The 14,481-nt window shown below is 41.6% G+C and overlaps 1 protein-coding gene across 5 annotated transcripts in view; it reads left to right on the plus strand.

Annotated features, from left to right (window-relative positions):
- TTC13 (tetratricopeptide repeat domain 13) overlaps positions 1 to 14,481 on the plus strand; it is a 59,194-nt gene that overhangs the window by 2,168 nt on the left and 42,545 nt on the right. For all 5 annotated transcript variants that reach the window (XM_087828967.1, XM_087828968.1, XM_087828969.1 and 2 more), the window contains exons 2-3: positions 10,673 to 10,767; positions 13,922 to 13,997. In XM_087828967.1, coding sequence (XP_087685093.1) covers positions 10,673 to 10,767; positions 13,922 to 13,997 — 171 coding nt within the window. The remainder of the gene's footprint in view (positions 1 to 10,672; positions 10,768 to 13,921; positions 13,998 to 14,481) is intronic.

The raw sequence follows: 14,481 nt of genomic DNA on the forward strand, positions 1-14,481 counted from the left end.
AAATGTGCTGTTGCAAATGAGTGGCATGAGTCTTTCAGACAGCCATGACTGTCCCAATAGTTGCTGACAGGTGCTAAAGTGGCTTTGCCACTGTTGTCGTCAGCCCCAGTAAATAATTCCCGGAGTCCACTGCTTGTGCTTCTTGGGGCTCCAGCTTGTTCCGGTGCTTTACTGGCTGCAGTATGTGACTCCAGAATGTCTCCTCCCTCATTCCTTGTTCTGGACAAGCAGGTTGAAGCAGGACCCTCTGAAACCTGTGCTATCCCCACTCTGTCCTGAGAACAGATGTAGGAACAGATTCAGGATTTACAACTAACTATATCACAGCCAAGGGGCTCATGTTCTGTATCCAGAACCCCCATATGGTCAACATAAGGGTCTAGATTAGTGCCAGGAACCAGAACCACTCAGTTCTTCAGAATCAGACAGACTTGACCTCACCGACTATTACCATGTCATCGGCACTTGCTGGCCTGTGCATCTACCAGCATGTCTGAGTCCAGCTGATCCCTATACAGAGGACAGACACAGGAGCACAGCCACTTTCAGAAGCCTTGTCACAGCTTTTGGATTCAGATGGATGAGTCAGTGCCTGCTTGGGCCTAAGTCTGAACACTGCTGCTGAGCTGTGTATGTAGTCTCTTAAGACAACCCCAGTGACTGTGGGGCCAAAAACAATGGCTAGTGGGAGCCCATGGCGCCGAATAGTGCACTGGCAATGGTTGGCCATGCTGTGTGGACCACCCACAAGGGGAATCCAGGCCCAGGAAGGAGCCGGATGTCAGCGGGCTGAGGTCCAGCTGTGGAGATGGCAAGTGTGGATGATCCTGTGTTATCTCTGCCTGAGCTTTACTATTCCTCAGGCCCCTTTTGCTTGGTCTCCTCCAGCACATTTTTACACTGTACTTTTTACTTTTTAAAGAATTTTTATTGATTTTTAGAGCAAGAGGGAGGGAGAGGGAGAAACATAGATGTGAGAGCGAAACATCCACTGGCTGCCTCTTGCACACCCCCTACCAGTGGTCAAGCCCCCAGCCCAGGTGTGTGACCTGACCAGAAATGGAACTGGCAACCTTTCAGTGTATGGGACGATGCCAACTGGCTGAGCCACACGAGCCAGGGCTGCACTTCTTATTTGAAAAGCACGTATAATCACAAACTTCTGATTGTCTCTCTGCTTTCCTGTGCTGAAAATAACGTTACTTTTAAAAAGGACACTGTAATGTACATATTTTTCAAATAAAAATACATTTTCCTCGTTACCTTTGCCCTATTAGTTTGGAATTGTGAGAAGAAATACTTAACAGAAGTTTTCCCACAAGTCCTTCCCTCAGTTTCAAACTTGTAAACACTATGTACATTCTTACTTAATCCTCATGACACTGAAGTAGGTGCTTTTTTTATCCCCATTTTATCTAAGGTGAAACTGAGGCCAAGAGAAGTTAGGAGAGGTTACACAGGAGAGTAGAGGGGCCGTTTGTGCCTTATCTCCTCAGTGATGTTTGCATATTAGTGTAATTTCTTACTAATATTAGTGTTACAGCCCTACACCCTTAAGCATTGTTTGTTGAAGGTTATATTCTTAAGTAATTTCTAGAATTTTGTATTTACATATATGCAAGGATGCTTCACTGACCCAAATGTTTTAACTTCTAGAGCTAGAATGGTTCTGCTCTTTCATGGGAAAGCTCTTTGTGTGCCATTAGATGACACTCAGTATTCTAAGACCCTGGGGACACAGCACAGCTGGCTGAGTTCCTGAGTGGAGCCTGGGCTCCAGTGGGGGAGAAGGCAGTGTATAAAGGGCCTGGTGATAGTGCCTTGAAGAATAGAGAGCAATGTGGGGAGGCTGCTTCGGGCGGGGGCCCGGAAAGGCCTCTGGTCAGGTGATGTGCGCAGGGACTTGGACAGGGTGAGATTTGGAGAAATGTTAAGTAAATACGTATCTTAATTTGACACCCTAATGTTATAGAGCTGATGCATTAATGTCTAGTTGTTTCCAAAACTTTTGTTTTTTTTCTTTGAAAATGTAGTATTAATAAGAACAGTGAGTTTTTGTGATTTTATTGCCTTCTTGAGGCTTCTCTGGGGAAATGAATAACCCAGATTTGAGTTTCCCCATTGTTCTGTGTGGAGGAAAGTGCAATCGTGCCTGTGCGCAGAAAAATAAGGAAGTAACCAGCAATCTAGCTCTGTGTTTTTGACCAAGTCAGTGAGGCTTAAAGATTGTTACAAATGTTATCTTCCTTAACCAAGGAACCAGTCATTTCTGATAAGGAATCTGTAGACGGGAACTTTTATAATGAGAGCTATTTCCTTTTTTGTTCTGGCTACGAGGAAATTAAGGACCAAATAAAATTTTATGCTCAGCCATGGCACCTGTGGTAACCTTTACTGTTAGTATAGTTGCTCAGTCCTTTTTCTGCCTTGGCCCTGACTGTCTGTTTGTTATTATATATAGTTTTATGGCAAATCTCTTCTGATCTTTTTTGAAGGCATGTGTGAGCAGATTTGCCAGTGTAAAGTCGCTCGCAGAGAATGTAGCACGGGTGATGAAGAGATTCAGATGTTTTCTTGCCCAGCTCTGGCCACCGTGGGCTGCCCTGAGGGTGTCTGCTTCTTTTGCTAACTGAGCAGCATCTTTCAGAAAGTCGTGTGGTTGAGGAGCCCCTTTTTGTGGCATGAGGCTGAGAAGGTGCTAGTCCACGGTATGTGCACACCCATTAGCTTTTTCATATAGATGTGGTGTCGTTAAGGATTACACTTACCTTTAAAAAGGTCTATGCTGATAGACATTCAGCTTTGGGTGATGAGGGTTAACTTTCTTTCCCTCTGGATGAGGGCAGAAAATACATGGCCTGGGTGTTGGACTCTGCCCTACGTGGAACGTGGCGACAGGAAGTGGCAGAGCACTTGCCGTATAAAAACTTTCCAATTAGTCTCTCTGCCTTGTGTAGACGGCTTGACTTCAGCGCACTAATACTTGGCCCAGTGACCGACTTTTAAAGCTTCCCCTTATCACAATGTGATGTTTTAAGGAGGTCATCTTATCTTTATGTTTGGTCATATTTTCTTGGAGATAGAATATGCACAGAATATATTGAAGAAGCAGAATTTTAATGCTTTTCACTCTGGATTAATGCTTTCCAACTTTCTCCTTCTGTTACCTTTTTTATTTTTACTTTTTGTTGAAATACGACATATACGCAGAAAATAAGTGTATAGCTCCATGAATTTTCACAAACTGAGCAGCTTGTGTAACCAGAAAGAACCCCAACCATTAAGTGATGCCTATTTTTAAGCTTGCTAATAAAGCCTCACCCCATGTTACCCTAGCTTCATTTGGAATACTTGGTATGGCTTTATTTCCAATTCAGGAACCAGCATGGTGCAGTGGACTTACCTGCTCAGCACCTGTGTCAGATGGTCCATCCTCTGCTCGGCGCCTCTTCTACAGGAAAGACAGACCAGTCGATGTCTCTTGCGACTTTTCCTCCTGTGTTTGGGATATTCTGAGTGACTCTGTTCCCTTGTCGCTAACACTTTCATATCACTGCCTGACTCTGCTTCAGCTTTCCCAGTAGACATTTAACAGTATGTACGGGTTTATGAGAAAGTCTTCAGCTCTTAAAAGTATGTGCCCCTTTGAGCACCTGCTATATCTTCCATCCAGTGTTGAACCCCAGGCTAAGCGGCAGCCTTTGTGGGTAAGGCCAGCTGCCCAGCTTGTTGGCCACGGCACCCTCCACCCTACTCTGTTCTTGGATCGGCGCCACTGCAGTTGTCCAACTCCTTTTCATTTGGTTTTGTACATTCTTTACGTATGTTAATACTTTTATGTGGATTAATTAATACAGCTTTGATCAGATTACATTCATGTTCTGTTAGAAAGCCCTTATGTCTCTTTAAGGTGGCTTTGAAAATCCTGTTCTAATGGATTAATCATATGTTGATTTTATAATCTAATTCTCAGTAGGCAGCCTCTGTCTTCAAGGTGTTTTTTAATAACTTGCACATCTCAGGTGCCAATGAGCAGTATTTTATTAGAATAAAAGACGTATGTAAATTCTTCAGAGGAGATTTTTCCTGTTATAACATTCTAAAAGAAATTTACCACTAGGCCCATGGAACAATGTCGTGTTCAGTGTCCTAAACCATGGTTGTCTTACAAATGCAGAAATTGCTAAAAAGCAAAAGGTGCTACAGGTTGATGCTACACAGCAGCCTCTTGGCCTTCAGGTAGCTCTTGAAAGCCTGCCAGACCAATGCTGTCTTCCTTCTCTTCCCAGGTTACCTTACACCTAGGACTAGAATTATCAAGAAATACCTGGCCTCTGACTTCCAAGTTCTGGCCTGTCCATAGGAAAAGCTCAGTTATCGTTGTTTTCAGGTGAACTCAGCACACTGTCTGTTATAATGAGAGTGAGGTAGTCAGGTGATAAGCACAGTCCAGCAGCTGTTGAATTCTTACAAAACGTTTTCCTTCAGGGATTGGCCATGGGTTTGCTGTTTGCAAGTTTTCACTCAGTTTTCACTTGCAGACCTCAATGTGTGACAAATACGTGCTACTTCCAATGCCACCTCTTCTCTCTAAGAGGTAATGCCCTTTTCTTATTTCATTGAGAAAAAATCTGTTAGAAGACAACTTCCATGCTTCCCCACCATCCTAGCATCAGTCTGCCTGCAGTTTTGGCCTTTGGTGCAGTCTCCTTGTGCGCAGGATATCACTCCCTCTTGTCTTCCATCAGCATCCGCATGGGTCTAATGGCCCCCATCTTGAAAAAACAAGCAACAAAGACAGGACCAGTGTCTTTCCAGCCACTGCATCATCTCTGCTTCCTGTTACAGCAGAATTCCTCAAAGGAGGTGTTTATATGCTCTGCCTCCGCGTCTTCAGTGCTCTCTTGAACCTACCAGTCAGCTCTGTTGGGGAGGAAACATTTCTCCTCTACCCTTCTAGCTGCTTCTGGCTGGTCTAAGAATTAAATTGAAATGAGACAGATTAACAGGAGAAAAACAAAATTGAATTTTATCCATATGGGTCAGGCAGTCAGGCAGTCAGGCATTGGAGGCTTTATATGCCATCCTGAGCTGAGGAGAAAGGGGCAGGGAGGGGTCTGGGACTTCAGAGGGAAGGAAAGCCTTACACAGGGAGATGGGAAGAACAGGTGTTTGGTAAACAAACGTTTGCCATGTTGTGCAGAGACAAAGGGACAGAGAGGACTTTGAACTAACAAGTCTTGCTAAGTTTCTCTTCTAGTTCAAGACACTTGGCTGTACTCTGCAGCTATCTCTGGTGATGGCTCTCTTCCTGCTGCTACAGGCCCTCTATCTAAATTCTTTTAGGCAGTTAAGGGAGGTAAAGAAACACTTCCTGAGTCTTCTGTTTCTTGTCTCTGCACCCAGTCTGCCCTTTTTAAAGTCAGCCATGTGTTAGGTGTGGAGGAAAGAAGTGGATGGCGTTGCTGTACCTACACCGATCATTGCCAGCGTTAAGCATTAGCGGAGGAGCGGTGGCAAGTGTACCCTGGACCTTTATCAGTGTGGTGCCCTCGAGTGCAGATGTGGCATGTCTCAGCTTCGCTCTTCCTTCATTTTATGACCTTGAACATGTCCATTAACGTTGAGCTTATTTCCCCATGCGTACAATGAGCCTAAGGCAATGATTATCAAGTTCACATTGACAGCTCTTATTTCTGTCTGGGATTTCCTAACTACATGCAAGACAGCTTCCAGCTCAGCATCTCACAAGCTCTTGGCTCAACACCAAAGGCAGTTCTTTTCCTCAAAACTGTTCTTCCTCTTAAACTTACAATTTCAGTTCGTGGCACCAATCCTTTTCTAGCTGCCCAAACCAGAAGCCGGTGCCTTTTCCCACTGGCTGTGCCCAGTTTTTCTCAGAGCGCTGTCATTTGTATTTCATATATCTCTTTAAACCATGACCCTCTATTTGAACCCAGTGGCCTCTGCCTTGTTTGGACGCTTCCCATTTTTAAACTGGCCACGGCCTCCCGCTTGGCCTCCCTGCTCTGGTCCCCAGTCCTTCTGTCCTTGCACACCTGCCAGTGATCCTGCCTCCTGCTTAGGCCTCCCATGGCTTCTTAGTGTTAAAGAAGAAAGGGAATAAGTGATAAATGAACTGGATACTTAACTTGAGAAACCAGACGAGAGAGAAGGGACGTTGGAAGGATTAAATGGAACCAACCGGGAACAAATGAATTAAAAGCAGATCAACAATAGAATTGGTAAATAGATCCCAGAGTTGGTTCTTTAAAAAGAATAAAATGTAAAAGGAATAAAATAGATAAACTAATAAGGCCAACAGGTACATGGAGAGGAGATGCAAACGTGTGTTATGAATGAGGGTCTGTGTGCCCGATGGAGGCCTTCAGAACAAAGAGACAGCTGTAGAAATCTCTGCTAATAAGGTTAAAATAGGAAGCAACAAAGAAATGGCCAGGAAGGTGATGTTTAAAGAAAAGATGAGATTCTGTAATACGTTTTGAGAATATTTCTGCAGTGACTACCATTGAATTTTACTTGTATGACCTAAGCAAGGAGGGAAACAGAGCTTTTCCTAATTCCATGGAAATCTATACCCTTTAAATACAGCTGGTTGGGTTGTTATTGTAAAATAATTGAAGCCATGGTGAAGTAGATATTTTTATATTGAAGAACAAATTTAATCTCCTGTTCCAGACTCATTACAACTCTAACAAACAACTCTTTTTTTTTTTGTCGACAGAGAAAAACTCTAATACAGATGGGGGTAAAAGAAAGCTATAACGTAGTTATAAAAGTCCTAAGTGAAATTGTAAACTGAAGTCAGCAAGCAATGAAAAGAATAATCTGCCTTGATCAATTAGTTTATTCTAGAAGTACATGTATGGTTCAACTTTTGAAAAAATTGATTAATTACCTTAATAGGTCAAAGGAGAAAGATCATGATTATCTTAAAGAAATATCCAAAAGCACTGGATAAAGTCAGCCAGCTTTCCTGATTTGAAATTTTAAGTAAAACAAAGAATAGAAGAATCTTTCCTCTTTATGGTAAAATCCATCCATCTCAACCCATAGCCACATACAGAAGCTTCTCACTGGATGTTTATAAATGTTAAATGAAAATTTTTTTATCAAAAGTTGAGGAAATTCTGGGTCATTAAATGAAATATTAATGTTACTGATAAGCAGGAATGCCTTTTGTCACTAGTATTCTTGAGCACTTTTTTGGAGGTTTTATCTAGTACAGTAAGATGCTAAGTGAGTATAAATATTAAAAAGACCTTGATATAATTACATGTAGATGATACAATTATTCACTAAGTAAATGGAGACAATACAGCTGTTAAGAGTGCAGTGATGTGGACAAATAAAATACTCAGCCTTAGGCAGTTAAGAAGACAATATATATAGGGTGCTTATCTCTGCCTGCACAGCTCTCCCAGTTCTGCCAGCCTCCCTTGGACCTTCACCTGTGAAATCCTTAACTTCCTCCGAGCTCCCTTTACTGGTTCCTGGCACAGACTCAGAACCAGACTGCCTGGGCTCAAGCCCCACCTCCACTGCTTTGCCAGAGTGGAGCCTTGGCAAATTAGCCTCTCTGCCCATTCTCCTTGACTTTAAAATGGGGATGAGGGTCTTACACAAGGCAGGCCGATATCAGTATATACTGGCTGCTTCAAAATGTGCCCTGACTCATAAACCGTTGTGATTTTACATTTCTTTGTGTGACTCTGATTACTGTCCTTTCCTCCACTGAACCATAATTTCTAAATTCAAGGCCAGGGGTTATTTCTGATGTTGACCACCATTGAGGCTAAGGCCTCAACTGGAACACAGTACAGCTCAACAAATATGTACTGAATCAGTGTATCAACCAATTTCTTTTTAATTCACAACAAACTTGAATATATAAGTTCTATATAAAAATTATAAAATTTCACATGGGTTAATGAAAGACTTCAGTAGATTAAATTTTGAAAAAGTCAAGTTTCCTTCCTCTCATTAATCTACAATTTTAATATATTTCCAGTAAAAATCATAGAGGATAATGATTTTTGTTTTGGAACTGTAACTAAATGACCGAATTTTTCTGAAGAAAGAATGCTTATCCAAATAGACAAGAAATTTTGGGGGAAAAATTACATCTAATGTAAAGCAAAGCCTCACCAATTTACATTTTATTGTAAGGTCACAATAATGGAAGCATTGTGACACTGAAGTCAGAATAAGCATCGTGATGAGGGACTAGAAAGTCTAGAGACAACAACAAAATGCATGTGTATTGCAGAGAATTGAAATTTTATTTAAAAATATTAAAATGATATGTAATCTCACCAGTTTAAATACTGTACAAGAAAAATTAATCATATGGCGAAGTGTTTACATTATGTTATTAAATTGAAAGGGCAGGTTGCTAAACAATATCTCATTTATTTCTCAAAACCAGATGATAATGAGAATGATAAACATGTTTCCTTATTTAAATCTCACAGTCCCTCCTGTGAGGTGGGTACTATTATTGACTCTGTTTTACAGTAAGTCAAGAAACTAAAAATTGGAGAGGCTAAAAGTCAGCGACCAAGAGCTAGTAAGTGTCAGAGAAAAGGAATTTGAACCTAGGCCATCTGATTTCAGAATTATCACTCTTGATTACAGACATCAACAGTTTCACAGTGGGACTCAAAGCATCTGGGTGTTCTGAATGACTTTTATCTCTGTTTTGGGGTTTTTCTGTGCTTTCTACAATGAACATGAATTACCGGAATTTTTTAAAAGTCAAACTCCATGTGGAGATTGGGCAGTTCTCTGTCAGAACTATTGCAGAAGTTGGATATACATAATCTCAAAGATTCCTTTAAAAAAAAGTCTAGAAATATACCCTAGTATGTATTGTAAAGGGCATTGAAATTGATAGTTTAATAGCAGTGATGGGATACCCGGCTATTTGGAAAATAGATAATTAGAAATTCTCTGTATCTTGTGCTGGAATAGATTCATATAGTTTCAAAATGAGCAAAGGATATGAGCGATTTACAAAAGAAGAAATGCAAATGGCCATTAAAGCCAAAGTTGAATCTCACTAGTACTATTTACAGATTGGGGGACAGGAAAGGGATGCCGGTGCTCATAGTGGGGGATAGGCCGGCCCAGCCTTCCCCTGGCAGCGGGGTGGTCACTGCGTCCTGGGAGGGAAATGGAGCAACATACGTGAAAGGTCTCAACATTGCTCATATCCTTTGCCTCAGAAATGGTAGTTGTTAGAATTTAATTTAATTGCCTAATTGAGTACATTTATAAAAATATAGCTCATGGATACTCATTGAAACACACTACTTTGACTTACACAACACTTTGAGGCAAAACTCACGTAACACAAAAATTAACTGTTTTTAAGTGAACAATTTAGTGGCATTTAGTACATTCACAGTGTTACGCATTCACCCCAAAACATTCCCATCACTCCAAAGTAAAGCCCCATGTCTGTTAAGCAGTTTCTCCCGATTTCCTCCTTCAGCAGCCAGTGTCCTTTCTGTCTTGGGGCATTTATCTGTTCTGGATAGTTCATGATAGTGGAGTCACGTGCTGTGTGACCTTTTATGTCTGATTTCTTTCGCTTGGTTTGTGTTTGGAGGTTCTCTCATGTTGCAGTATGTGTCAGTACTTCATTCCTCTCAAGGCTGAGTGATATCCCAGTGTGTGTATATACTGCAGTTCGTTTATGTGCTGTCTGTTGATGGACATTGGGGCTGTTTCCTTCTTTGTTACTATAAACAGTGCTCTGTGAACATGCAGGCACACGGTCTTCTTTGGCTTCGTTTTTATTTCTTTGGGAGGTGTACCTAGGAGCAGAATGGTGGGATCATACACTCATCCTGCGTTTCACTTTCTGAGGAACTGCCAAACTGTTTTCCACAGTAACCACACCGTTTCCCATCCCCATCAGCAATGCACAAGGACTCTAACTTCTCTAATCCTTGCCAACACTTGAGACTTTCCATTTCACAGAAAATTATTGCCGTCCTAGTGGGTGTGAAGTGGTCCCGCATCATGGTTTTATTTGCATTCCCTGATTAATAATTCATCTTTCATGAATGCAGTGCCCATTTTTACATATTCTTTGGAAAATTGCCGATTCAGGCCCTTTGTTTTTTAATTGAGTTGTCTTTTGCTTGTTGAAATTTAGGTTATTTGTATACTGTGATACTAGATCCTTAGTGCATATCTTTTAATGTTAGTTCTCCTGGCCTGAAATGTTTTCCTTTCTGTGATTTTTTTTTTTTTTTTTTTTAAACCTATGGTAAATGCTGCAGGTGGGAGAGGGTAATGAAAGGGTCTTAGTAACTATACTGATTCCACATGTGCAGTGAGGCTAGCGTTGGAGCAGGACTGTTTTTGCCCTGTTGCCCTTAGATAAGTTCTTACCTATCTAAACCTCACTTTAGCACCTGGGAAGCCTAGCTGGTTTTGATCATTCCCATGTTGGTTTTGAGGACAGTCATGAATGGGTGTGCACAATACTCGGAAACTGCAAATGTTAACACAGCTGTAAAGGTGGAGTATACGCCTGTCCTTATTTTGACTTTGAGGATTTTTAACGTTCCAATTCATAGTTTAGCAGCTAAGAGCCATACATTTAAGGTGAGAATAACAAGGAATGTTTGCTTTCCAGAGTCGTCCTTCCTGAACTTCCACGACTCAGACTGCGAGCCCAGAGGATCATTGCCCTGTGACTCCCTGCTTTCCCTCAACACTGAGAAGATCCTGGTATGCATCTTCTGTCCATGGCTTCTGTTTCTGTGGTATGAGTCCCAAAAGGTGGAGGTCACCCATGTTTATTAACTAGGAGTTGAGCCCAGTGGTTCTGTGTGCACAAAGTAAAAATAGTTCATCTGGTATTTGGTCACATTGAATTATGACGACCTAGGAATTGGGTGGTTGATCGTTCTGGACCTAGGATATTTTACTGTTAAGTTCTAAGGAATAAAAGGTGATCATGAGCCTTATTTCTAGGAGCCTTATGTTCTTGAAAGTATAGTACAATCTTATTTTTCCAGCCTTCAGCTGTGCGGCTGTCTTACATGTCTGTATTTTTTTTATCAGTACGAGCTAAACTGTGCAGGAGAGCTCTCCACTCGGGATGAGTGCCCAGCACTGGCACTGTCTGTGTCCCTCTGTCCACATTAGTATGTGTGTTCCTCCGGCTTTGCCGCCTCGAGATGGAGGCTCTGCTTGCTCCTCACACTTCTATGAAGCTGAGTTATTCTTTCAATGCCCTGGGTAACATATTTTTTCTGCAGGCCTTTCCCCTCAACATCCAGGTAGATACTATTTTCTTCTTTTGTTTCAAGTTCCACTTTGGTATACTCTTTCTTTTCCAAACAAAGCTTTGCCTTTTCCTGTAAGAACTACTGTCAATAGGTAGGAGTTGCAAACTAAAGAATGATCAGCTGATTTTGCCAAACTCATTGCATAGCAGTCAAATTGATATATGGGAAAACTTTAGACTTATCCAAGACCAGACTGTGTTATCTTATAATGTAGTGAGTTGGCCATCACAGCAAACAGTTAGTAGAGATTGGATAATCCCCACCTTGGATAGGTGGTTAGATTCTTAGAGTTATGAGGGAGCTTCTGACTGACAGTAATTCACGTATTTTCTAGTTGTATTTTCAGTTTGAGATGGCACTAGCTGGTAACCTATGGGAGAAAGCCCACCGATCTTGGTCTTTCATTTTCCCTATATTAAAAATATGGGAGTTAGATGATTCATTCTTTCATTCATTCTCTGGATATTTATCTGGTGCCTATTACGTGGCAGGCATTGTGCTAAGTACTGGGAATACAGTGGCAAGCCAGACAGCCTTGGTCCCTGTACTTGCTACTCCTACAGTCGCTAACCAAATAATTCTACAAATAAACAGGAGTACAGCTGTGCAAATCATATGAAGGAAAAGCAAAGGATCAACATAATCTCCCTTCGATGGGGGGATCAGGTGAGACAGCTTTCAGGAATGAAACATCAGCTGGCACCTGAAGGATGGACTGGGGTCAGTCTACTAGTGACGTGGGGCCTGTCATAGCTCCTCCTTTCTGTCCACAGCAGCCATTGGAAAGGTTCTTTTTGATTAAGAAATGAATTTGCCCCTACTCTACTTCCCCTGCCCACTTCTGTTACAGATTTTCTTTGTAATGCATTAAAAAGAGTTTTGAATCAGAAATGGTCTTCAGTACACTCTTGATGTTGGGGTTTTATTTCTGTTCCACATCTTTTTGCATAAAGCCTTGACAAATGGCAGACTCCCTGAATGCTGGATGAAATTAATAAGACTTTTTAAGTATTAAAAGAATTATTTATAGCCTCCTTTTCTTGGCTCCAAGCAATTTATTAAGCAGAAAAATCTTTTGCCTCTGTGTGCTTGTCCTCAATCATCTAACAAAGAGGAGGGACTTGTGTCTGGTCACACGTGGACGTCTGCACAGTGCTGTACTTCTGTCATATGTTAAATGTGCTGCTTTCTGAAGAAGCCTCACATGGTTTCCAGGTATGGAAGCTCCCAGCTAATGGGCAGAATAGGAGAGAGCTGGCTGAGCCTCTCTCTAGTCATCAGGTTTTACTGGAGGAATAAAGTGTAAAACCTTCCCCTAGTGGCAGAATTCTCAGGTGTTTCATTCCTTCCAGAGTCCTGAAGTGAAGTGAGAACTGAGTCTTGAACTGTGGTGCTCTCTGACCTGTGTCATTTTACTTTTGTTTTAATCAAAAGTAGCTTATTCTTGGTCTCTTTTATGGGAAAACCAAATACCGCTCTGTATCTGAACACCCACCTGGATTTTGCATGTCTTGGGAATGCAGGTGGACATACCTTGTTGCTCTGTTATTTGAGTCAGGGAAGCTGGAAGCATGGTTCATCATGGCTGATGACTCCCAATCATTGGCCAAGTAGCATGTACTTAGTCAGAAGAGTATCCCGTGTGAAATTATTTGGCTGTCATATATGGAATATGGATTTAAACAAAGAATTAAAATCATTGGGATGTCACTGGGTTCCAATCCCAGTTTTGCCAAAAGTGACAGATTGTCTTAGCTTTTCCTGTCTGTGTTTGTACAAGTTTTAATCGTGTCTTAGGCGGATCTGGTATGAACTTGTCTAATGTAAACCCTGTAGGCTTAGTGTATCACAGCTTAGCATCAACAGCCACATCTGGGGAAGTAGCAGCTGTTTATCAGACACGATTTGTCTCCAAAACTTGGTGACGCCGTCATTTTATATGGTGGACAAATCCTGCCTGTGAAATCATCCCAGTTACTAAGCTGACTTATATAGTTTGTTGTTCCTAGTCCCACTTTTGTTCTAGCTCTCCTGCTGAATGTGCGTGTGTCCGAGTGGATTCTGCCTGGGCGAGTCCACTGCGTTACAGGGAGGGTTATGTTCGTTATTTGCCGTGTGTTACTCAACAGAACATCTTTTTTCTTGGTCAGATTTTGTTGGTCCTTCTATGGTGTCATCTCTATACAACTTGTAGCTTTTATTTCTAAAGTATGTGTAGGGTTTAAAAAGCAATATTGTGTTATCAAGGCACATTGAAGAACTGGTCACTAGAATGTTATTTTTGCAACACAGTTGAGGTCATTAGATAGTCTGTGGAGATGTGGAGGGAGCTTTGAAGCAGCCAGCAAGGTTAACCCCTGGTCGGGGGGAGACGGTTCTGGTTCCTTAGAAATGGAACCACCAGATCGAGGGAGGAATCAAATAGGTTATACACGGACAGTGCCCTTGAAGTATGCATTTGATACAACTTAAAGTGAAATTTTATTGCTTTCATAAAAATTCACTGTAGCTTTACTTTTTCAAAAGTTAGGTTTTTATTATGTGTTCTCTCCATTTGTGATAAGCTAAAATGTGTGTCTTTTTTATTTCAGAGCCAGGCCAAGTCTATTGCAGAACAGAAGAGATTCCCATTTGCTACTGACAATGACAGCACAAATGAGGAGTTAGGTGAGACCTGAGTTGGGGGACATTCCTGTGGTTTTGCTTCAAATTTGTGATTAGATGCACAGCAGGTAGGCTGGATGGTAAGGTAGAAATAGCACAGAGACCGACAGACTGGCTCTGCTAGTGTGAGTGGTTTGATCCTGTGCATCATGTCATAAAATAAAAGGCTTGGATGGAATGATCAGGAAGGACTGTTCCATCTCTGTGTTTCTATGGAAATAGTTATGGTAATGAGTTCTTAGGAGCTGTTACTCATTAAAAGGTTGTGTGCTGTCATCGAATTTGAACAATGAAGTGAAAGCAGAAGGGAGTCACGCCTGCTTTCATCTTGAGTAACAGAATAGCTAGGCTTAGGTTAATCTCACGAGGACAGTCATCACCCTGGGTTCTGAGAGCATGGGTGTAGAAAGTTGAGTTTATTTAGATCTGAAAGGGGGTCGTGCAGTTTTACTTGTTCGTGACTTGTTTTAAAATATGTGGGTTTCAC

The sequence above is a fragment of the Miniopterus natalensis genome, chromosome 21, assembly GCF_054644295.1.
Source record: "Miniopterus natalensis isolate mMinNat1 chromosome 21, mMinNat1.hap1, whole genome shotgun sequence".
NCBI lineage: Eukaryota > Metazoa > Chordata > Mammalia > Chiroptera > Miniopteridae > Miniopterus > Miniopterus natalensis.